At 40.9% G+C, this 25,769-nt stretch overlaps 1 protein-coding gene and 1 long non-coding RNA gene across 3 annotated transcripts in view; both read right to left on the bottom strand.

The window, feature by feature from the left end:
- Nucleotides 1-141, bottom strand: part of LOC308473895 — a 76,413-nt gene extending 76,272 nt beyond the window's left edge. Inside the window, exon 1 of the long non-coding RNA XR_013984369.1 lies at nucleotides 85-141. This is a non-coding gene — a long non-coding RNA (uncharacterized lncRNA). The remainder of the gene's footprint in view (nucleotides 1-84) is intronic.
- A 601-nt stretch (nucleotides 142-742) lies between these two features.
- MYB (MYB proto-oncogene, transcription factor) overlaps nucleotides 743-25,769 on the bottom strand; it is a 35,776-nt gene continuing 10,749 nt past the window's right edge. Inside the window, exons 4-17 of one of the 2 annotated variants that reach the window (XM_080999600.1) lie at nucleotides 24,693-24,764; nucleotides 23,826-23,918; nucleotides 22,770-22,990; nucleotides 21,070-21,304; nucleotides 18,864-18,944; nucleotides 17,908-18,012; nucleotides 15,887-16,144; nucleotides 14,456-14,815; nucleotides 13,084-13,226; nucleotides 12,181-12,295; nucleotides 11,953-12,082; nucleotides 10,906-11,012; nucleotides 8,745-8,852; nucleotides 743-2,253 (exon numbers count right to left, since the gene is read on the bottom strand). In XM_080999600.1, the coding sequence (XP_080855726.1) occupies nucleotides 2,137-2,253; nucleotides 8,745-8,852; nucleotides 10,906-11,012; nucleotides 11,953-12,082; nucleotides 12,181-12,295; nucleotides 13,084-13,226; nucleotides 14,456-14,815; nucleotides 15,887-16,144; nucleotides 17,908-18,012; nucleotides 18,864-18,944; nucleotides 21,070-21,304; nucleotides 22,770-22,990; nucleotides 23,826-23,918; nucleotides 24,693-24,764 (2,145 nt within the window). In that variant the 3' untranslated portion in view covers nucleotides 743-2,136. The remainder of the gene's footprint in view (nucleotides 2,254-8,744; nucleotides 8,853-10,905; nucleotides 11,013-11,952; nucleotides 12,083-12,180; nucleotides 12,296-13,083; nucleotides 13,227-14,455; nucleotides 14,816-15,886; nucleotides 16,145-17,907; nucleotides 18,013-18,863; nucleotides 18,945-21,069; nucleotides 21,305-22,769; nucleotides 22,991-23,825; nucleotides 23,919-24,692; nucleotides 24,765-25,769) is intronic. The other variant, XM_080999601.1, reaches the window with a different exon arrangement.

Raw genomic sequence — 25,769 nt, 5'->3', positions numbered from 1 at the left:
CCCATTCAGGGCCGAGATCGCTCTGGAGAAGAAGCTGTTCTTAAGACGGCTCATTCTTGTCTTCATCGTCTGAATGGGAAATACCATATATACTCGTGTATAAGCCAACATTTCCAGCATTTTTTATGCTGAAAAAGCCCCCTTGGCTTATACTTGAGTGAGGGTCGCACCCAAGCGCATTTCCAGCAGCTGAGGAGGAGGAACGAGCAGCCCGAAAGCAGCCCTTTTGGGCTGCTTGTTCTTCCTCCGCCGCTGCTGCCACCAGCCTCTGCCTCTTGGCAGCACTCTAGGTAGGCGGGGGGGGGGGGAGAGAAGCCCTCTCTGCCGTGTGCGCATGCATGCGCGTGCACACACACTCCGGCTCACTAGGTTTGTGGTGTGGTGAACCGGCTTATACTCGAGTCAGTAAGTTTTCCTAGTTTTTTTGTGGTAAAATTAGGTGCCTTGGCTTATATTAGGGTCAGCTTATACTTGAGTATATACGATAATGTTCTGAATGGTATAGAATAATTTATTTAAACAAGATCTAACTCAAATATCCATTGTAGAACTGGACTGTCCCAACTTGATGGGCAATCTGAAGCCTTGAAGTTCTGTGGGTTCCCAATGTTTTGAGTTCTGGGTAGAAGGGCACCTTGTTACTTTGCAAGACCTGCTCACACAAGACGGATGTGGCAAGATTACTTTCCCCCCACTTCTCTCCCCCAAATATACTAAAACTCAAGTGCATTTAAACAAACAGTAGGTTTTTACAAAACGGCACGCTTTATTTATCTACAAGGCAGTAAGTACAGTGTCTTATAAAAAGTTAAGTGCAGGGAAAGCTGCACCTAATTCTATTAAGGCAGCAAATTCAGAATCCATTATAAGAAAAAGAAGCAACCTTCTCTTAGCACTGGGAAAAGTTTGATATGGCAGTCCAAAAGACATACATTTTTTTTTAAAAAAAATGTTTTTGTGTATGGAATCCATGTTAGGGACTATTTAGACTACACGTGAAACAAGAGTAGAAGCAGCAAGCAAGACTAGGATCTCCCAAATAGCTGGAGTTTGCATTCTATGTTGTTGCAAACCCATGAGCACACATATAGGCACATAAAATCTCCCAAGAACAGTGTTTTAAAGTATTGCTTGCAAAAAAAAGGGAGGGCCAGGTAGGGGGTTAAAAAGCAGTAATGTTTCCAAAGTCAGAAATGCTAGTGCATAGTTCAGTTAGCTACCCCCCACCCCAGGTTTCTCTTTCGTTTATAAAGCTCTATGGCCTTGCCCATCTACATGGTGTAAATCTGCACCAGAAAAAAAATCAACCCCCCCGCAAAACAAAAACCAACCAAACCAAAAATAGAACAAAACCCATTTGACATTTACAAAATTAAATTACTGGATAAAAAATATAATTTGTTCTCATAAAACTATGTTTCATACCGTAATAATTTTTTAAAAGCAAGCTAATTAAAAAACAACAACATACACACGTAAACAGTCTACAGTTCTAATGAGTGGAACAGTTCTTCAAACAGTATAGCTGTGTGACCATTGCCAGTCTGGATTGGCCCCCAGCCTACACCTTTAGATCAGCATTTGCAGTAATGCTTTTCTTGCAGTATTTCATACCGAGACATTTGTTCAGTGACTGATGCTACTGATGGAGTGCCAGCTCTTCAAAGAGAAAAGGAAACCTCAGCAAGCATCCTCACTGGTATGGGAACTCATGTGGCAACTCCTCATTGAATTAATACTGGTCCATTTGATCTCCCAAAAAGTTTTTTTTTTTTAATATATATATAAAAAATCATTTAAAAATCACTTTTTAAAAAAGAGAGAAAGAAATCGGCATTCACATTATTAATAATTAATTGCATAAAATTCAATACCTAAGAGTTTAGGTATGCATCATCAACAAACAGAATTATTTTCTTCCTTTTCTTTTTTTAAGTTGGGTGAGATCCAACATGAACAATATATACACATATATGCTTTTGTGACTGAATGCACTTTGTGCTGCTCCCAAATGTTGTACCACAACAACAACAACAACAACAAAAAAGGTTTTTCTCCCATGTAGAGGAACGGTAAGTCCAAATCAAGTGGAAGTGTTTTGAAAAGAAAACATAATGCTTATTGGAAGACTCTTTTTCACATGACCAGAGTTCGAGTCGAGAATGCGTTCATATGCTTGCGTGCAGGATCCGAGAAGCTCAGCTGATCCTCTGTCTTCCCACAAAATGCTGAATCCCATGTGTTGCTAAAATGCTAGAAACAAAAATAAAAAGGAGAAAATTTTATAGAAGCTGTGGCACAATCCATGCCTTCCTGTAAATCTGCTCCTTCCCAGGGTTGGTGTCGCACAATTGTCCTCTGTGCTCGAGTCATCTGCAAGTGTGGCATTACAGAGGACTTAAGTCATGGGGACTGCATACACACAATACCTTTAAAGCACACTCAAAGTGCATATCCCCCCCCCCCCCCGGAAATCCAGGAACGGCAGTTTATCCCCTTACAGAGCTACAATTCTCAGGATCCTCGGGAAAGCACCATTGCCACGTTTCTTTTTTGGAGGGGTGCTTTGAAAATTTTGGTGGCTACACAGTGTTAGTCTACAAATGGGTTTGACAGACCTGCCACTGGAATATTTTGGTGGCTACACAGTGTTAGTCTACAAATGGGTTTGACAGACCTGCCACTGGAAGCAACGTCTAGGAATGTTGTGTTGAAGCCAATCCTAGTGTTTCTGAGAGTCCCTGAGATGTAAATAGGCTTAAGAAGGGAATGAAGGAATGATGCTAAAAATATTTTCAAGCAACCCGACAGCGATAGGCTTTCAGAAACATGTTAAAGGGGTTTAGCTGGCAGCAAGTACCATGTCAGGAGCAGCCCACCCCAGTGGGGCAGAGCCACAGCAATAGCCTCCTGGCAGTGGCATGGCTGCTTACCAGGAGAAGAAAAGGGCGACAGCGAGGCTGGGGCTGTTTGGGTACACTAGCAGGACTGCGGCCTCTCACCCAGTAAGCAGCATGGATATTGCTGTCAAGGGGTTGTTGCCTGGCTCTGCCCCACGAGGCAAGTTGCTCTTGCACGATGTAGAACCGGAGCCGACTTCCATTTGTTGCTTGCCTACAGCTTTCATAGCAATGCTGGCCATTGGGCTATGCTGCTTAGGGCTGGTGGGAGATGAATTCCTAGAACATCTGGAGGGCCACAAGTTCCCTAGTAGGCAGTTGCTGAACTTGTGGGCTGAAAGCACGGTGACTGTGCCCAACTTCCATAGCCTAGTCCAAAGTGAGGGTTCACACAGACAGCTCTGGACTCAAGTTAATAACTAGCTCAGTTTTTTTCAGGTAACTTCAAAAGTATGTTAGCACATAGCCGGAGGTAAATGTTCCACTGTGAAAGGTACCGGGGGTGGGGATGGGAACCAGTCTGCTGAGAGAAACAAGTTTTTTAGCCATAATTTAATATCATTTTGTTTTTGTGGTATTTACAAAGATTGGAACCCCTCCTCAGTGCTGTGCTGCCCGGAGATAAACATATCTGTAACCAGGGTGGCATCTCAGTCATTTGCTTGTTCTTGAGACATGCAAAATGTCTTGGTGCCCCAAGCCAATAGGAGGGCAAAAATTTCAGCACTTTATGGAATGTGTAAATACAGATATATTTTTCTTCTTCTCCACCTCACCCCCCCTTTATGTACTATATTCCTACCAGAACTTGCAGTTTTGATGCAGCAATGTATAAACTACCACACAACACTCAATCTCTTTCAAAATTCTAAGCACTCTTATGTCAGATCACAATTCTCAGCGTGGTAATTTACACGACAGCAGGGAGGGAACAAAGGACAAGATCTTTGTGGAAGAGGAATGGGGTGGGTGGGAAGAACTGTTCGAAATCCCTTGTCTCTTTGAAGAGCTTCTGTGAGCCTAAGAACATCATAAGATACTAGGTCATCCATTTATTAATCCACCTTTTGCATTTCCACGTGATACACACTTTGGTATTCAAGCAGCTTATAAAAGTGTGACACAGGGCACCCTGTTTATTTTGCTTTCTCTGCAACATGGGCCTCTGTCTCTTCAAACCGCAGCCAAGGGCAGGTGTGACATACTTTTCACATTACAGATATGCCACCACACTGCTGCTGTTTCCTCTGCTATGATTTCAGTGAACAATCTCCACCCCTTTGGGGAACTTGGCATGCCTTGGCTAATTTCAGTCTTTGTTGTAAGCCTAACAACTCAGATCCACTCAGGGGAGAGAGCAATCACTGCTGGAATGATGGAGGTATTTTTGTAGAACAGTACATAGGCAAATATGGATCTTACTGCTGAAGGGTGTCTAGGTTAGGCATGGGGATATCTGAATCGCTTAAGCTCTGTGGAAGGGAATGACAACATTTGCCTTACACTATGGGTTCTTTGCAACTCTTTAATTTTTCTCTTTGTTGTTTAGTCTTTCAGTCATGTTCGACTCTTCGTGACCCCATGGATCAGAGCACACCACACACTCCTGTCTTCCACTGCCTCCCGCAGTTTGGTCAAACTCATGTTAGTAGCTTCAAGAACACTGTCCAACCATCTTGTCCTCTGTTGTCCCCTTCTCCTTGTGCCCTCAATCTTTCCCAACATCAGGGTCTTTTCCAGGGAGTCTTCTCTTCTCATGAGGTGGCCAAAGTATTGGAGTCTCAGCTTCAGGATCTGTCCTTCCAGTGAGCACTCAGGGCTGATTTCCTTAAGAATGGATAGGTTTGATCTTCTTGCAGTTAATGAGTATGTTAGGAATACATTATTCTCTGGAATGTTTTGACAGTTTTATTTTGACTGCTTTTCATGTAGTGTATGTGCTCTGCAGCCTGCATTGGGTCCATTCTTCTGGTGGAAGGTGGAAATTGTTCATATAAAATAAATAAATTATATTCTGAAGTAAAACAGAAAGTGATAGGCAGATGCTCTTGTGTGGCTGCGTCTTCTTCTCATGATAAGGGACCATATGAACAGTAACTCACTTCCATTATCTTAAACATGCAGAAGTGGGTAGGGATCAGAATTCATTGACAGCATACAGTGACCTGATAGTAACCAGAGACAGTCACACCCTATGGCTTACCACAATTCTCTCTTTGTGTGTAAACAAAGGCTGGGCAGTCACCTCTGAAAATACTCTGGATGGTGCTCTCCCTTACATGGTCCCTGTGCGTAGTGGTGGAGGGAGATAATCCCTTTCCAATCTGCTTGAGAGCACCTCTCTTACTTCCAACACCCTTGGTGCATCAGCTAGTATTCGAACAGGGTTACTTGCATCAAACCCAACATGCATAGGCCCAAATGGCACCTCTAGTGCCAAAAAAGAACATTGATATGGGGGGGGGCATTGCCCAGACCTCTGGTCTGCCAGTTTTAGAAGGTGGTTTCACAGACATACACGAAAGTTTTCAGAAATGAAAAAGCTCCACTTCCATACTTGGTACATACATACAAGCACAAAACAGGCACACATTTCTGGACAGGGGTGTGTAAGGCTGGTGCGCAGCAGCAGCAGCAGCAGCAGCAGCAGCAGCAGCATCTTCCAATGCATCTCATCCCCTTGCAAGAACTTTTGTGGGATGTGAGTGTTAATAACCCAGTTGCACCTCTGCCTCCCCCTCAAGATGCTCCACTCATCAGCAATGGCCACTTCCCACATGCTGTACCTCTCACAAGCTGCCACAGGACAAATTTCTCATTACCATCCGTGAGAGAGTGCTGCACGAAACACCAATGTACAACCCAACAATGCTTGCCATGTGACTCCTGTTCCATTGGTTTTATGTATGGCTACTTTTTGCTAGCTTGTGCCAGCGGGCTCTGAGTGTATTATTAAAGGCAATTTAGCCCCAAACCAGGAAAAGATCATTAGCTGGCTACATGTTTCGGATCAGATCTCTGGATTATATGAGTACTAATCCACTGCAAATACTGCTAAAGCAATCAATTTGTTCTTTCACATCAGATTTTAAAAGTTAACAGTTTCCAAAGCTACTTCAAAAGTTAAAATTGTGGGTAAGAAAGGCAACTTCCATACAGTATGTTTATGCCACGTTGATATATAATTATCAAGCCATGGTGTATTTTCAGCTGTGTCACTCTTGGTTCATTTTGCCACATCAGTAATCCTACAAGAACATCCTTCTTCTAGCAAGGCAATTATCTCACTTATCCTGTAACCTGCCTTCTGTTGCCCCAGGGAAGAGTGAACAGTAAACAGATTGTCAAAGCTTTAACTGGGCTATCCAGTTAAAGCACTTTAAAGGAAAGTGACCCCTCTAGGGAAAAGAGAGAAACAAGGCAAAGCTGTGCCAAGGTGCTTTCCTTCAGTCACACACTGTAAAGACTGATTCACACATTATGCTTTCTTGTAAGTAGGAAGCACTCAAGGGAAGAAAAGTGGGAATAAGTAATACAGTGAACTCTCAAGTGACTGGGGCGCACGTGCTATATTCTGGGGGTCATGCCTCAAGCCAAAATCACATATAGTCAAAACATATTTGGTAGGTGGGATTGCCATTTTTATATTTTTTTTAAGGACACCTTCCCCCTTTATAATAGCAAAGTGCGTAAAGGTTTGGTTTCTGAATCCCAAAACGAATATTATACAATTTATACCAATGGTTGTGAATTCCCCATTCAAGATGGTGGTTTCCACTTGGATTGAAATTTAGGAATCACTTCTTAATTGGAGTTGGATTTTACCTCAGGCCAACATAAACATTTGGTTCACTGAAGTCTGCTGTGATTAGTGCATTGTCTTCAGCCACTCTGTACTTGAACAGATGCAAATGAGCAGAACACTGACCTGATTGTTTTACAATGAAGCACTCTTCTCAAAACAAAATGGTTGCCGACTAGGCTTCCTGAAGTCAACAGCAAGGCTACTAACAAACGTTCAGAGTTGCATTCATAGTGAGACTGATAGCTATCCTTTCTCCTCAGTAATTTTTAAGGGGCCACAGCCTGCAATCCATTTATTAACTCAGGGCTTGTTCTGCAGCAATATTTCCAAATTTTAGGTGGGAAAAAATGATCTGTAGTTTCATGGAAGCTTTACCCAGGGAAGAATCCCACCACACACCACAATATGATTACTTTGATGTCAAAATGACCCCTGCACAAAGAGCATCCTAAAGGCAACAGACACAACCGGGAACTCAAAGCTAGCAACCATTATCGTTCAGCATAGTGATGTTGCAGCAGACCACACAGTCATATGGTCAAAATACCCCCCAGTTTGTTGTTACAAGGTTAATATGAATGGGCCTACTGGAGCAAGTGGGAGGATAAACCTACAGAATGAGAATGAGAAAATGTTCTTATGCTCTTCCTCTGCTCTTGCCTCCTGAATGACAATCTCCGATTGCCTCTTTGAGTAGGAGGGAAGGTGACTTCTCCCAGTGTACACACAATCTTTTACTGAGTTTGCACATCAGAACAACTTTTGAAAAGTGACAACCCCAAGGTTCATGACTGGAACAGGGAGAAAGCTCATTCACCAGCCATTTATCAATTCTGTGGTAATAAAAGTCGAATGCAAAATTCTAGTTAAGGTAATAAGCCAATTCTACTTCATTTACTCAGAGCAAATGCTATTTGCTTAAGGAGTAATAAAAGATTTTAAATATTTTGTTGGCTCAGCTCTACAGAAGTAGATGCTCTAATGCTCTTGTCCAGAAGGGGATTATTACCATATGAGCCACTGCTGTACTATTTATCTTTGCAGCTTCACAAGACAGTGGAAAGATACCATACTGTATGTCTGCAAGTCACATATTCACTACTGTGGTGTGTTTTTTCCTGGTGTGTGGAGCTGTCCTCCATTATTTCATAGATAGTGTCGTAAACCCAACAAACTGATCTCCCTCAAGTGCACTTTTACTGGGAAACAATAGCTGGAGAGGCCTGGTGCACTTTTGCTCTCTGCCTGTGGGCTTCCCATGGGTTTTTGGTTCGCCACGACTGGGAACAGAATGCAGGCCAAGGAGAATCTTCAGCATGATCCAGCAGGGCTCTATTTAGGTTCTTACAGCTAAAAACCTTTTGCATTAGTAACTAACCTTACCTTATTCATAGCTAAACACAGGAAACAACCTTACATTGGGCCAGACCATTGAAGCTTCTAGCTGTTTTGTCTATTCTGCAATGGCTCTCCAAGGTTTCAGAGAGATGCCTTTCCCAGCCTTAGCCCACCTTTGTCATGAGAGATAAAAGGGTCTGAACTTGAGATCTTCTGCATGCAAAGCAGATAAATGTCCTACCACTGAAATCAAGGCCCTTCTCTAGGCTTGGCAACTTTTCCTTCCCGCCCTTCTGTCAAAATCTTGACTTTCCATTGAACTGCCTTGTGGAACTTTGCTGAAATTCATACTTACGACAGCCAATTAAAATGATCAGCCCAAGGAAACCAATATGTAAAAGAGCATGCTTCACTGCTACAAAAATGAAGTCTGTAATGGCAATAGGAGGGAATAACATCTGTGTCTTCCAGTCTGTTTACATTTTGACAAACCATTTTTTTCCAGGTTGCAGAAAAAAGAATGCCACCTTTGAATCAGCGTACCAAAATGTTAGGTCAGCTATTCTGCTTTCCTTACAGCTTTTTTCATTGAATTTTATAGTCAGCAAACAATACTGCATCCAATAGTAATCTAGAAATATGTACTATTATTGTGCAAGGCATCATTGTATACTGCAAATAATTTTTAAAAGCGAATTTACCTGAAGTGGGCTAACTGATGACCTATTTCTATGTAATGCAAATAATTTATCAGTATTGTCCTCTTCTTCTGATGCAGGTATCTTTAAACCAGAACTGGTAAGTAGATTCTGATGAAACAGTAAAAAAATAAAGGTAATTGAAAAGGAAGAATGAATGAATATGCTGAATACATTATTTCAATGATTTAATTTCAGTCATTTAAAACAGTAATTTGGGTACAAGATGTTGCAAGGCATTGTCACAGCCTGATCCTAGAACAATCACTTGGAAGGAAGTTCCAATGTGTGCATTTCTGAATTGGCAATTGTGGTGAGGTCATATAACCAAGTCTGATTGGTTATACCGAGTCATGACATTACATACACAACGTGAAAAAGAGACAGTTAAAAGGGAAATGTTGTTTTGGAGCAGCTGCTGAGAGAGGCAACAAGTACTGTATCAGTGAACAGGCAGAAATGATAAATAATGGCCTGGGAGTTTTCAGAGAACATCTTACCCTCCAGAAACACCAAACTACATGCCCTTGTTGAGCATTAAGCCCCTTTCAACTCAGCAGAATGTGGGAAATTGTAGTCAAATGTAACTGGCAAGCTTAAGGCTAGTTAATGCATGAAGGGATTGAGACCACAGAACTCTATTCGTAGACTCAGGTCACGCTCCCTCACCTCCAGTGAAGAAGGACGTGACCCTTCCTTTGTTTGGTCTCTTCTACCATGTGAAACTGACCAGGCAACATTGGTCCGGACTTGACCAATTCGAGCCCAGACTGTGTGCTCAGAAATATTTTTCTGTATTTTGTAACCCAATAATTTTCTACCTGTGTTCTTCTTGCTGCTGCATGGAATAACTCATGAGTCTGACCTTTGGAGTTTGTAAGTAAAGCATTTAAACTTACTACCAGTGTGGTCGGTTCATTGTGAGAGGGTTAGAGAAGGGAAGCACTGTAAGAGGACTAAGCAGGATATTGAAAGGGTCTAACAGCTTATATTCCTCACACTTCACTGAGCTGCATGATTCTGTGATTTTAAGGCTCTCTCTTGCTGGAGAGTGTGTTTAGTTCTGTGCTTTGGCTCTAGGGATCTAGCTAATTCTTTATTAACTCATCCCACAAAGGTGATTTATCTATATCTATATTCTCCACACACAGAACTTACTTAGTTCTGATTAAAGAAGCATAGGATAGGGCTGTCAGATTCTTAAAAGAGAAATCATAGTAAGGTTTATTTTCAGCAAACTACTTAAGCTAAGCTTAACGTAAACAGCTAAGCAGCACACTGCATTGAAAGGATCAGAATGACATGCATGCTAAAGTGGGAATTTCCTTGTCCTTTAGTTGACAGTATTAACATGCAGTCTGACTCACACAGCCCAGTAAAACTGAAAACACGCAAGGCTAAATCTGGTACCAGTCACTTTAAGGGAACAGTGAGAAATAAAATTTAAATAGCAGTAAATCGGCTTAAGTACAAGTATGTAGCAATTGGACTATGTTGTGTTCTAATCCCATTTATATTAAAAATGAAATTATGCCATTTACAAAGGGTGTTGGGCAAAGAAAGTAAACATTTCACTGATTCCACTGACTTCAGCAAACACTTCAGTGATCCAATTATGAGCAGAACTTTGGCTCAGCTTTTTACACAACCTAAAGTGCACTCTGTACCAGCACAGTGCTTTTATATATACAATATAAAGAAAAACTGGTGAACTTAAGGTGAAAAATGTTTTGGCACAATCCAGCCCAAATTAAGTGCATATATATAATGATTTTCAAACCAAAGTTAAGCTTTTTAGTGTCCTGTTCATTATAATGGGAATATTAAACCTGCCTTTAGTTAAAAAGAAGATTTCCACGTGCGTATTGTAGGCTGTACATTTTTTTACTATTTGAATTTCAGAAGGGGATGGGGGAAAAAGGTTTTAGCAACAAGTGGCTCTACCTAAGGCATTTTCTCTGGGGAAAGGTTTTCCAACCCTTTCCTGCAGAATTACCCATTTTGCAGACAAATCAGCCCACACAGCAGCCTGGTGACATGGTCAGAGGAAACATCTTGGTGAGACAGATGTGGCTCCTGAGCTGTATCTGCTTGTTTACCACAGCTTCCAAATATGCCATGTCACAAAAAACAAAAAACGCAAGATTCATAGCTTAATACATACCGGCACATCTTCCACAGTGGACACATGTGTGAACAGCTGTGTGTTCAGCCCTTCCCCTTCCCAATGGTTTGAGGAAAAGAAGTTTCCTGCTTTGCCTGTTGGAGACTCTACCTATAAGCAGAAAGCAGAGCAATGTTTCAAATATCAACAACTGACTTACTTTATCCCTATTTAGCAGTACCTGTAATTGTTATTTCCAGATAAAGTTGGCCTTCATCGCAATTTAGCTTTGTCAGTGTATATTAGTTCTTGAAAAGTCACTCTCTGTATAACATAACATTACATAACATTAAGTTCTGACATTCAGGATTAATTCAATTAAAGAAACAATTTAAACAATAATTTAAGCTCCTGGAAATCTAGACCGCAACTAAGTTCTTAGTGGGGCCATCAATGAAAAATTGTAGTCTTTTTACATTATGTAAAAGATTTGCAAGGCTTCACTGATTAACTTTCTTGTTCCTGAGAATTCCACTAAAGCCAGAGAGTATGAAATTTTTGAAATTAATGGTTTACAAGGCTCGACATAGTTTGTTGTATGTAAGGACCAGGATAATCTATTCTCAACATATAAAAATCAGGCACCAATTGTATACTTTTTGCCGTGGAAGCAATGGCCTTCTCTGAAAGACAGAAATGACAGGACAGTAGGCCCACAACTTATGCAGGCGTTACATTCCAGGGATCGCACCCAAAACCAAAATGGAGTATAGTCAAAACCCATTAAGTTCAATGGAGGATAGATGGCCAAAGTCGCCCCCTTTTTATTATTTGCCATGCGCATGAAGCTGAATGCGCACAAGTTAACTGCATGCAAGTGGCAGGCTTACTGTACTGTTTCTGTGACATATTATGGTTCACCTAATATGTTTGCTTACAAATATTTAAGATTGAGGAAATATTTGAACAATCTGATCCACCTCCTGATGATCTTTAAAATTAAAACATGGCAAAATTGGCTTCTTGCCAGAGTAAGTGAATCAATTTAAGACGCTTCTGGGCAATGTGAGCCCAGTTTTAAGTGGTCTTAGATAAATATTGTTTAACTTGCCTCCTGTTTGATTTTCTTCAACAAAGGGGATCCATTTTCACATATGCCAGAAGCAATGTCAGTTTCATCGGACTCTTGTTTGATAACATCTTGCAGATCGTCTACAAGGTGAGCTGGTGTCTGAGGCTAAAAACGAAAAATAAGTATGCAATGAAACAACACAAAAGTCTTCGTATCATCCTCATATAAATCCAATTTTTATCACAGTTTTCCCCCCTTCTTACCAGCATTTTCAAGGGTCCATATTTGAATTCTTGAGCTGCGAGTGCATTTTTAAATGGAGTTGGTGTTCTTGGAGAGCTCTCCAATATTGATCTTTTGATAGCTGGAGTTCTGAAGCTGAGTCCACAAAAGGGGGGTGGGGGGAAGAGAAATTAGGAAGTAGTTTGAATCTTTTTGCTGAAATCCTAGTTTAGAGTAGTATCACATTAAAAGGTTGACTTGTGTACTGCAAAGTTCTATGTTCTAAACAGCCATGCGCGCTATGGGGATAATAATGAGGGCATGTATTTCAGGGGCACTGTGGGCACTGCTGAAATAATGTCCACAAACCGCTTCAAGCACTTAGGAATAATGATGGCGGATGCAGAGTGCAATTTGGTTGGCTTTAAAAGAGGACTGGACAAATTCATGGATGATATGGCTAACAGTGGCTACAGCTGGAGGCAGAATTCTTATGAACACGTTGCTGGAAACTACAGGAGAGGTCTTCTGCTCAGGTCCCACTTGTAGGTTTCCCACTGTGGGAACAAGATACTGGGCCACTGGCCTAACCTAGCAGGATTTGCTTTTGTTCTAATTATATGTGCCCAGAAGGAGTTCCACTATAAGATGGTAGGAACAACTGACCTAGTGGCCACCATACTAGTTCAAAAGCTACCCTACACATCTGGCCTCCTCATTCATGTCAATGGAAGGAGCAGCTCCAAATGGACAATGCTGAGCTGCCCTCCACTGAAATGAATGGGATGCTTACTTACAGAGAAGCTCTGTGTGCCCAACCAAAACCCAACAAACTCTGGACCAGGGTGAAAGAAATCAAGATGCATGTTTGTAGCCTATTTTAGCTGTTATAGTAATACGGCAAAAGTGCATTTTAAAAAAAATAATAAAGCAAGAGAAATTACATATTATTCTCCTTCTGTATCTTAAATGCTTGGTCTCTGTGAAGAGGTGCTGTAACAGTGAGTTTGTGAGCACAGAGGGGAGTGGAAGTTAAAGTTGGATTGTCCAGGTCCAGGCTTTCTTGGCTTGATGAGGTGTTCAAGAACTGCAAATATTAAAAAAGAGAGGGAATCTCAGTTAACAGGAGTGCTTCTTCTACAAACTTACAGTGAAACTGTATCAACAGCAGCGTCATGTTGTGTGGCAGTGAGTATTTTGGTTGCAATACTTCCAAAGTAAAGTTTCACATTTCTAGTGTTTGGCCTACACAAATATATTCCTTTGGTTTTGTTACAATATTATTTATAGAAACAAGTATTTGTTTTACCTCACTGAGTTTATTTGTCTTTGCAAAGAATGTCTAATAATATGAAAGAACCTTGGAGCTTGGTTCATGAGAAGTACTGGGTGACGTCTACCTAGGTCATGAGCAGAGTACAGCCAATGAAATCTATGGACTTGACTTCAATTATTTCAATGGGTCCACTCCAAATAAGTAAAGATATCACTCACTGAACTTTGTAGCATGAAATATGGCAACTAGATTTTTTTAAAAAAATTAAACGTTCCTATTTTATCCATTAAAACTGATTGTTTTACTTTCACAGAACAGAAAGTAAAAGTTGCACAGAGCTTTTCAAAATTACTATTTTGATGTAAATATTTAATTTGCTGAAAAAGGGCTGCTACTGCAGAATTTAGGAAATAAACTTCATTAGCAGTAATGACTGTCATTAACTCAGCATGTTGTTGTTTCAAAATCTGTATGTTTAAGCAGAAGTCCACAAGCCACTTAAACCAATTCACATACTCTTAATCTGTTTAGCCCATTCAATGAGATGCATATACCTTAAATATATCAAGTAGTTTGTAACTCACACCTTACAGTTCAAAAATGTTTTCAAATAATCATTTATTTTAAATCACTTGTTAGTTTGCAACATAATTTGGACACCATTGTCTGTTTAGTGTAAATTTAGGGAGTCAGTGAACCCAAATGTGCAAAGTATGGGGTAAGAAAAAATGGTTACAGGAAACAGAAATGTTAAATTCTGATGGCTGAAGGAATGACAAGCAAGAGCAAAGCAAACAAACCGCTAACCCCTTGAAAACCACCAAGAATAAGACACACAGAGAAAAGCAAATTTATCAGTTAGATTGTTGGCAGTCTAAACTCCATGGTGAAGAGTAAGCTATGAGTAAATTCAAAATTGGAGAGCAATCAGTGAGTGCAACAGGAATTAGTCATTCGTTCCAATGATTAGTTCTCCTAGGTTGTTAACACCTTGCTGACTTTTGAGGATTAGTAAAATCTGTGCAGAAATCTTGCTCTACCTGCGAGGGAGAGAATGGCAGGCTTTTGCCAGGGGAGCGCTTAGGAGTTGAGCTCCTGACATCAGCAAGTATGAAGGACTTATGGCCACTGGCTAAGTGGCTGGGATGCCCTCTCTTTGTGCGCAGAAACACCAACGGAGCTGTGCCACATTTTGAGCCAGCCAAGGACTTGGGCAAGGCAAGGGAATCCTGACTCAACATGGCTTTGCTCAGGTTTGAGAGAGGGTGTCTTTCAGGCCTACATGCACTGGCCTCTGTTTGCTGAAGCTGTGGGGCTTTGGCAGAGGGAGCTTGGCTAGGCGAGGTGTCTGCTTCTTCAGAGAATTCAAAACTGCTGAGATCACCCCATGATGAAGGATCCTAAAAACAATGGGGGAAGTCACGAATCTATGAGACAGTGTATGATGCCCTCTCATTAAAAAAAAAAAAAAAAGTATAGCACTAACATAACAACTTTAGTAAAAGGGAAACAAAGTAAAGGAGCCACTGTTCCTCATTTTTAAGTCATTTTGACCCAGTTTCAGTCTTTCCCGAATGAAAACTATCCTAATGGTGGATTCCTAAAAGAAGCAACTCTCCCCCTCCCTTACCAGTCTGTTACAGTCTGTGACCCATCTGCTTTATTAAGGAGGCAGGATTCTTAAGTGAAAAGGATACAGTCGAGCAGGTGATGCTGTCATAATGAATTTGTTTTGCCAAATGTTTGGTTTCAGCCCATACTTCTTAAAGAGCCCTATGTCAGTCTTAGAATTTCTACATGAAAGACTTAGAATTTTCAAAAATGACGTGTGATTTCTTGAAGTTTTCATAGAAGAAAATTATTAATGCAATGTGTGTTTCACAAAAAAGGAGGGATCCGAGAAGGTATGGAGAGTGTACGGTCACTTGAAATGGAACTAAAAATACACGTAGAGTTGTTTTGTTTTTTTTTGTAATGTACAGTATGAATTCACTGTTAAAAGGCAGAACATATTCAGGAATAATTTTAAATATGCCAGCTCACTTAGAATAAATTTATCCTTTGTACAAGCAACCTGAAACACTAACAATAATGATTCTATACGTGCATGTTACATGCAAATGTTTACCTGTGCTTGATAAATATTGGGAACCCACAAACAACATGCTAGGGCTAAATGCTCGAATCCTACTATGTTTATTCAGAAATAAGAGCCCATCTATTTAAATGAGACTTACTTCCAAGTAAGCTTGCATAGGACTGGATTATAAGTTGTAAATGTGCAGCAAAAAACAAAACAAAAACCAACTGTACTAAAGGTGGCCATGGTGAAAGTTTACCCTGGATATCGGATTATTCAGCAACAAAGCAAACAAGACAGACAGAATGTAAGAAAACAAATTGATATAGAAACAGCATATGACTTCAGTCCTTATACCAGCCACACCTTAGAAGATGACCATTCTACTTACGGAATCTATCAGCTGAAGCGTTTCCGCAAATTCTAAGAGATTCTTAACATTATCCAGGAAGTTACTCTGGTGAACAATCATGCACCTTGCAGGGGATGCACTTTCTTCCGGCAAGCAGCCATGATCCACTGGTGGAGATGGAATACAATGATGATGCTCCCCCAAAGAGGAAATGGGCGCACTGTTACCACTAGTTCTGGTACTGTCTGCAATTGCGGTGCTGTGCCATCCTGGGTAATCTGACGTGTGGTTCTGTGTCTAAAGGAAGGGGGAAGGGGGGGCGGTAAAGAGGGTGCGAGAAAAAAGAGGCAGAAGGAACTTAGCAAAGAAATTGCACAAGGTATCGGATGGCTGTTGAAGGAAAAGATAAAAGTAGTTGCATCATCTAAGCACTTCATGCCCATGAAACAGTTGTCAAGATGTTTCCTTTCATCAGTGCAGCAAGAGCTTGTTTGAAAGGGTAATAAATTTATAGCTTTCATTTTGGCATTACCTCATCTTGTGCAACAACTCTGCATCCTGGGCCAGTATCTACAGTATAACAAGCAATACAGCTACATGCATACACTCTTCTTCCAAAGTCTGTGAGTGCACAAATCTGTTTTTCCTTCCCTGTGCAAAGTAAGGAAATTGCAAGATTTCCCTAGTGCAAAACTCGGTCTTATCTGTACTTTATGGATTTAGATTTTGAATTCCACATCAGGTTTGAAGTCACTGGCAACTTTTCCATTGGTCTTTGCGGATTTAGATTAATACCAGTTACTTATTTTTAATATACCTCCCCTCATCTTTGACCTATCTCTGACTAGCGCTACAGCTTACACCAATGCAATGAAAAGGCTGTAAAATCAACGCGGTTAGGAAAGCAGAAGAGCAAATTAACAGAAGTCTCTTTGCAGCATAACCATGCAAGAGAAGGCATTGCAAAACTTCAACTAAAAATTAGAAGTGGCCAAACTAACATTTCATGCACACAGTTGTGTCCCCCCCATTAACTAGAAAATGAATTAATTATTAATATGAATTAATTAGACGTAGATGTTTCCTGCTGGCTATCACCCAGGTTTTTGTTTTTTTCTGCGGTTCCCGTATTAATTTTATTACATATACAAATTCAGTAATAGCCAGCTCTGGGTTTCATACATGCAGTTACAGAATCTAACTTTCCTCAGAGAAACATTACCAAACATGCATAAAAAATAAAATGAAAAATGGACCTTATTTGGGCTGTGATTCCCAAACCATTTGGTCTGGAGCAATAGTCCTGTCTCCCCAACACCAATTCAAGACTATGTATTCCCAACTTGCAGGGCATGTGGCACAAGTGGCCCCGGGAGGAGGATTCTGTGGCATTCTGGAACGGAGGAGACAGGCCCAGCGGCCAGTGCAGAGAGACATACTCTGCCTGCCCCCTTCCATGCAGCTAGACTTTGCTAGCTAGAGGGGAAGCCACTCCAAGCTTTGGGGCAGGGGTGAGGTTCTGAATACATACAAGTAGCACTCTTTAGAGCAGCGGTATGTGTCGTACTCTGGACTTGACTTGTGCCACATTTGCCCAAAAGAGTGAGCAAGACCGCCTACAATGGCTTGAGGATCACAGGCCAGGAGTGCAACATATAGCTGAAGCTGAGGAATATAGCGCAGAGAGAAAGAGAAGAAAACCAAGAACCAGGCACTACATTTTCATTATGCACAGTGTTCGGAAGTTATCAGAAACAAAGATGACCCCTCAGGATAAAACCTGATGGGAACTGATTGTTGCTGTTCTTTTTTAAATAGCAGTCCATTTACACATAAAAGCAAACATGGTGGAATTAGTGCACCACTGTAATTTGGAGATGGGGGGGAGAGAAGCAAATGCTTATGGGGGGGTGGAGAGCAATGTGATGTCTCGTCCTCTTCAAATGGAAATATAGAGCCTTGATTAGTGTCAGAAGAAGAGGGGGAGGGAAAAGGGGGGAAAGAGAAGCACTGGGGTAAAGCTGCTATCCCTCCGTCCAAGCACACAGTGACATTCTTACTGGTAATGCCTGTTGCCCTTTCAGTTCATTCTCAGTCGACATTAGTAGCAACTCTAATTCCTTTATTCGTTTTTCTTTCTCAGGGTCTTCATCATTATAGTGTCTCTGCAATTAAGAGTTAAGGGAAAAGAGAAGGTAAAGGCCGGGTTGGATGCTGCAGTTTACAACGATGACGATGGCTTGCGGCCTCGCAGAATCGCAGGCAAATTAGCCTGAGAGGCTCCTCCACTGGACAAAAAACCCCGGAATCTCTGCTTAATTTTATTTTTTTTGCACAGGTATTAAAGTGCAGAACACAATACCTATTTTCTGGATGCCTCCTGCGTACCAAACTAGGGAATCTAAGAAACCATTCCAGATCACTTTCCCTGGCCACCTTTTTAAAGAAATGAGTAGACCTCCTCACCATGATACAACTTCTTTCTGCCAGTGTGCAAAGAAAAGCACTGGGTAGCTGCTAACTGTGGTAAGCAAACTGGAAGCCTTTCTCAGGACGTGTGCCCTTCCTTACTGCCTTTCCTGGAGCAATTGATACCCTCTTCTCCTAAACTGCAAGTTCACCTTCAGCAATGTTGACTCTGGTGAAAGCTAACCAGGGGTTACTCTAAAACCAGGATCTGAAATCCACGCCAATCTGTGGCCTTCAGATTTTTAGAAAGGGAAACCCATGTTTAGCCCTAAGCTGAAAACCACGATGAGAATCTGCTCAGTCACCAAGGTGGGGGAGAATTTGCTCCAGGAAGCAAAGGAGCTGTGAGGAGAGTGTGTGTCTTCTCAAGGCTGGCACCCAAACTGCTGGAAACATGGCTGCCCAGGCCCTTCTCTATCATTTACTTTGTTAAAAGAGCTGTGCCTTTGTCTGATTTTATTTTTTGGCAGGTTAAGGTATTTGCATGTAACTTGCATATGAAATGTATGGCAAATGGACCCCTGAAATGGTTTTTAAATTTATCTACCTGAATAGCTGCAGCAGCTGGCTGGGGAACATTAACAATATTTACATGAAGTGCTACTGGATATGGGATCTGAGAAGAGACCTAGACCGAAAGACAAAGAGAGCCCAAATTAATCATGCTGTTCACACACTTCTCAATAATGTGATGGGCTTAAGTAACACACACACACACACACACACACACACACACACACACACACAGTACTTCTTATGCCAATCTTTCTACCTCCTTCAAATAAAAGAGGTATCTCATTTTAAATGCAACAAGTTCAGTAATGCTTTTAGGAATTCTCAAACTATAGTGATCCATTGATCAATCAATAACACCCTCCCAACCATCTATTGCTGTTTTATTAATTACTAATTTTTAATTTGTTTTTGGTTACTGGATTATTTTGCAGGCCCGGATTGTATTGATTTTTATGGGGTTGTGAGGTTTTCTGTATTGCATTAATGAATGATTGTGTCTTTTGTACTCCTGGCTCCTCCTTGAGAAATGTGCCTAATTAATTTCATAAACAACAACAAAATGGACAGATGGCATCAAGGTCGCTTGTGTTGGGCTGAAGGCTAAGCATCTCAAAGTAAAAGGGGATAACAGGCCCACAGCATGATTTTTAATGCCCCAGAGAAGGAAAAGGAAAAGAAGCCTTGTTTATGGGCTTCCCAGGAGCATCCGAATGGCCACTGTTGAAAACAGGGCGCTGGACTAGATGGGACCTTTGGTTCAATCCAGCAGGCATCTAACAAGACATGTTTCCCCACCCTTTACAACTACTTGGTGGATTGTAATACAGACAGACCATCAGATCCATTGCATGTATGGCTCCGCATACATCTAAACATGAGGAAGAATATAGAGAAAGCAGTCTGTGTTATAACCCACCATTCAGTAACAAAGTATGACAAAAAATGGATACCAAATTATCCTACATGTGCTTCCACTTAATTAATTAATTAATTAATTATCTGCTCTTTATCTGTAGATCTCAGGGCAGTCCACAACGTAAAATTACAATATGTCTCATGAAAGAATGTCCCTGTGAGTTCCTGCTATCAAGAAAAGCTAAATACTGTAAAGCAGACACCTCAGATGCTGTGACAAATAAAAAAATTAAAAAGAAAAGGAAGACGTGTTTAAATTGCAACCAAATGGTCCAGTATTTGACATTTTGTATTTACTGGCAAAATTCTGAGTGGGTTCTCTCTGTATTATCGATTTTTGCCATATATCATATGGACTGCTATATTCTGTAATAAAATAATAACATTACAAACATAATAGAATCATAGAATTGTAGAGTTGGAAGGGATCCTGAGGGCTATCTAGTTCAAACTAGATTCATATAATCTTAGATTCATATAATCTACTTAATAATGACTATGAGTTTATGATTACTTATAACTATATAACTTATCAGCTATAACTACTTACTTCACCTGCAGCCAAATTGTAAAGGAGTGGAAGTCTAGAACAGGAGAATGCTACAGGTTTAGACCCCACAGAGGAAGTACAACTACTCAATTATTACTTTCTATTATTATTATTTCTATCAATTATTACTAATTAAGTTATTAAAAATGCTTTCACACAAAAATATGAGAACAGGCGTGTCCACCTATCTTACATATGCCTATCACTGTTGTCTGAATTCCATCCTCTTCATGGAGTGCATAGTTGTAAAATTAAAAACATTGAATGATATCTAACGTAACTATACTGAAGAGTAGAGCCATTGAAATAAATGGATTTACATTACTCAAGTCCACTGACTTCAGTGGGTTTAATTCCAAGCAGTCACACCTCATTCATTGTTTTAAAAGAGTGAGGCCAAGCAATTATAACCATGCCTACTCAGAGGCAAGTACCAATGAATTCAATGGAGCTTACCACCAGGTAAGTGGAGTTAGCACTGCAGCCATTATGCCTCTTACAGACAATTGCTAACTTGCATCCTTCCCAGCCCTAGCAGGTGGTCTGGGCACTGCTGATGCTGCAATGTGGCTAAAACTATGTACATGTGGACTTGATTAGATCTTCAGATGAGAGACCACAATGAACCTCGTAGAAAAGCAAGATATAGCAGGGTATCAATCATATTAGCCTCCCTTTCTCCATTCCTGCCATGGTCATGCATGGCAGTTACAATATCTCAATGATGGGGAGACCTAGCTGTCAACCGATTGAATTGTTTCCATCAGCTTACATTCTGTGTCTCAGAAATGTGGTAATATGAGTAGTCACTGGTGGCTGGGGTCGGGGTGGAGGTTGGCAGCTGCACAGAAGGTGGGGTGTGGGTAAAGCCCATTAAATGGTTGTTCTTTGGAAAACTTGTGGCTACTGAAGGCTGGCTGACTTTGGAAGACTCCTGAAGATAACCTTCCTGTTCAACCTTTCGCCGCATCGTAGAATTCCAGTGGTTCTTGATAGCATTATCAGTTCTGCAAAAGAACACAGGCATATAAAGAAGAAAGAATAATATGAAATCGAATGCTCAGAAATGGTTAAGGTTAACTGACAGGAGAGAGCAGTTAACATACAACATTACCATGGTCACTTAGGAATCTCCTTTGCACTTTAATAGCGCTTATATTGGAATACGTCATTCGGCTCACATGGGCTGAACTTCTGCTACAAGCTCACAACAGACAGGTTTTTACTGTTGTCAATATATGCAACTATCCACACTGCATTTCATTAGTGCCCTGCTTCTGTAACAGGCAGCAAAAATTAAATAGGTAAAGCAGTGACATAAAAAACAAACAAGTCTCCCTGAATTCCTGATTTCAGTTCTGAAGTCAACTCCTCCTGCCCCTTCTCTTACATTATGTTCCACCTGGATAAATTAATCAGTCCAGTTGCACCTCATCCTCTAACATGTGACGCAACAGGCACAACCTCCTGATTCCTTGACGCACTAAGCCCTACAAGCTTCTCAAATACAGCCATTCCAAAAGGAACTCTGTAGCATTCCACTGCTGCATGGAGGCAATGCAAAGTGGTCATCCTCCAAGCAAACATACTAGAAAATCGAAACCCGTTCTACAGTCAACGAAGCAAACATTTTTGCTCTTCTTGGGTTTGGGCTTTATTTGTGGTTACCCCAAGATGATTGGAATTCATCCAAGGGATGTTTACAAAAGTCCTTGATGCTGGGAAGTTCTGCGGGCCTAAAAAGCACGAGAGTGTAGTGTTCTCTCCTGACCTACCCTGGTGGATCTATTAAGTTTAGGGAGTGAGGGAGTATAGATCTGGGAAAGGGCAAGATGAAGCAAGAGTTAATCACTCTCTCCTAGAGCATCTTTTCCTTATCTTCAAAGGATTTCCAAGGCCTGAAGTGGGAGGTCCTGATCACAGATCTCCTGTGTCATATTTAGTTTTCACCTCAGTTAACTTCTAGTCTTGGGACACAGCTTGTTAGGGCTTATGTGACTATGGGAGATCAGCAAGTCTCACGCCCCACACAATTCATACTATGGTAGAAATGAGTCGAACACATATTTCCTTCCGTCTTTGTAACATATGAAGACGTCGTAACATTATCAGGCAAGGTCTTCTGTGTCACTGGAGATCCACACAGCCTTAAATCATCTGAGACGTTATTTCACAGAGGACCCCCAATAGCTTCCACAGACTGCCTGTTCTATTGACCAGATACAATTTAGAAAACTTCCCCTACAATTAAAGCTAAAAGTTGGTTGCTGTAGCTTTGTATCAACTTATAAAATAATGCACAACCACTTTGATCTCATCAGCTTGGCCATGCACTCACTTGCATTCATTAGGAGCAAAATTCATTAGGAGCATTGCATTTGTTCTGCTAAGACGACAAAATACAGAGTTTCATCCACTCATCTCCCATCTCCACCCCAGTCTTTCCTTTAAAGTGCTACTCTCTGTCATTACCGTCCAGGAAGCAACTTTGCGATTTCTGCCCATCTGTTTCCCAGTCTCTTGTGTGCTTGGTAAATAATTCTATCTTCTTCCTCTGTCCAGGAGGTTTTTTTAACTTCTGGATTCAAATGGTTGTGCCATCGCTCTCTGCATTGTTTCCCGATCCTTCCTTTCAAGTGCTTAGCGATGACAGACCAGCGCTTGGGACCGTATTTCTGCACCAGCTCTATCACCTTCAAACAAGCACAAAAACAGGTAAAGTGCCACCTCTAACTTTCAGGTGTTATGCTATGGGACCAAAACGCAATCATTCTCTTATGTTTCATGGACGATCAGGGCTGTGATGTGCATCAGGAATTTAGATAGGCCAGCATTATTATACAGGAAGAAAAATGGGAATAAAAACAGGTGCAAAACTTATCAGGGACTAAAGAAGGCAGCTGAGTAGGAAAAGGCGGCATCCTATTAATTGTCTTGCCATTATGGCTGCCTCATGACATTTCCAGACTATCACAAATTTTGGGTGAGATTCTTGCACAACAAATCCACTCCCCCACAAAAATCCTCCCAGACTTTTGTGATAAGGAAAGTAAAGGGGGGAAACACACTGGACACAACATACAATGTTCCCACAGATTAGAATTAGTTATCAATCAATATTCCACATAATCTAACCTCCCCACAAACTTTGTGCAAACAAAACAGGATGCCTGGAATCACCTCTTGTATAATTATTCCCAAAGTATTCCCCAAAGATGGGAGGGAGGATTTGGGCTCAAAAACATGAGGCTTGCCTAAGGCCATCTAATGAAGTAATAACTGAGACTCGAGTCAGGGACTTCCTGGTTCGCAGCTCAGTCTCTCAACCATTCTGTATTACACCACCTCTCAAGTGGACAGTTAAGCAATTATTTAAAGTGCTGCTGGAAGAAATGTTAGGGGCTGTAAAGATCAATTATTAAATAACTTAAATTACAGGTATTATTTCATCAAAGTGGATGTAGGTTGGCTGCACCCAACATTTAATGCTGATGGAACGATTAGATTAAAATAATATTGTTAACTTACTCGCTGATCTTCTTCTTTAGTCCACGGGCCCTTAATAAGTTCTGGATTTAGTACCTTCTGCCACCGATGCTGGCACTGTACATCTGTCCGATTCTAACAAGCCAAAAAACCCCCAACAAATTATTACATAATTGCTACAGCTGCGTGAAAAAATGCAACTTTGTTAACAAATGCCCCACAGATGCAATTCTGAGTCATGATATTGCAGTATTTACACTATTATTCAGCACGCATGCTGCCTCTGCAAGTAAAATCTTTACATTTTATTGCTTACATCACCATTAAAACAAGCAAGGATCAGGCCACTGATAGAGGTAAAACTGAGATGGGGATCTTCCAAAGGAAGAGTTGGACACTATGACAGCTTCAGCTACAAAAACCTTGCAGCGCCTTCTCATATTAATTTTTGATTGTAGACAGCAGACAGATACCATAGTTGCATGCTAACCTACCAGCTATTCGTTAAAAATGAATATATAATAAACTTTACCTGCTGCTTCTCAACAAGTGTGTCAGAAATTACCAGCAGAACCACACACTTAATAAGCAAGAGCAACCACGGATCAAAGCCAGTTTCTATTCTGCATTGATGCTTTTTTGTTCCATTGAGAGACGGATAGATAGATGATGTACCAACCATCTGTTTGTATATAAAATCCCCCCCAAGGCTTTTAACATTTCTCCTTCCTCCATTTCATGAGAAGTGAAAGAAAGACATTTAAATGTTGGGTATACATGGTGAAGTTCTGCAAGCCTCCCAAATTGCTATAATTGTATTAAGTCCCCATCTGTAATTATGAAACAACCTCCCCTGCTTTCACCCACTGATAAATGTGTGGTTATAAACAGAAAACGAGGCCTACTTACAGGAAGGAAATTGGCAATAACTTTCCAATCTTCTGTGCCATTCTGCTCCACAAGTTTCTTTAGCTTCTCATCCTAATACGTTTCAAGAAAAGGTGATTTAAGTTCATCTGACTTGTGTGTGTGTGTGTGCATGTGTGTGTTTTAAAAGTCAATACTATGCATTGCTGATTGTCATAATATCTGTCAACAAGGAAAAGGAAATCTCTAGTTTGGTTGTTCTAGGCATCTTGCACACTTTTTACGAGCTATTAGCAAGATTTTGCAACTTCACTGAAATAGTGTGTCATTTGCTATTTTGGAATTGTGAGCCCGCACCAGAAGACTAAAAAGCCAGTATACTGTATGGAAGAAAAGGCAAAGTTGAATTACAGCGGAACTTTGGTTCTCAAACGGCTTAGTTGATGAACAAATCAGCTCCTGAACGCCAAAAACCCAGAAGTAAGTGTTCCGGTTTACAAACGTTTTTCGGTAGCCGAATGTCCGATGCGGCTTCCGCTTGAGTGCAGGAAGCTCCTGCAGCCAATCAGAAGCTGCCCCTTGCTTTTCGAATGGTTTCAGAAGTCAAAAACCAAGATTCCACTGTAATTGATCAGCCTTCTTCAAAAGTCCCTTCCTAGTAGCTTAATAAAATGAGGCCACAATCCTACGTACATTTATTCAGCATCACAGGCTAATACAGCCAATTCCACCAGATTTTTGAATCTAATGTATGACCTACTATACTCTTCACTTAGAACTACTTAGTGCACCACCCAACCACTGACGTGCCATTAGTGGCCATGCCGTGAATGAACATAAAGCATTATCTTGGATGACATGATCGTTATATAGGAACCTTACACAACGAATAGGAAAATTCTGCACAGCAACATTCTGTTCCATCCTTCCTTCAACTAGCACATATTGATGTACATTTTGTATTCACAACAACACAGCAAACTAAGCTAGGCTGAGAACGACACATTGCAATGACACTGAAAAGAGCAGCCCTGTGTTGTGCTTGTCCTTTTCCTTGCATGTAATAAAATGTACCTCGTTTTCCGGTGTTACTATTCCCTACCCCGTATGATGGGCTAA

This window comes from Podarcis pityusensis (genome assembly GCF_964106645.2).
Source record: "Podarcis pityusensis genome assembly, chromosome: 3".
NCBI lineage: Eukaryota > Metazoa > Chordata > Lepidosauria > Squamata > Lacertidae > Podarcis > Podarcis pityusensis.
Note: the sequence above shows the minus strand (reverse complement) of the source record. Positions and strands in the feature narration are given on the sequence as shown.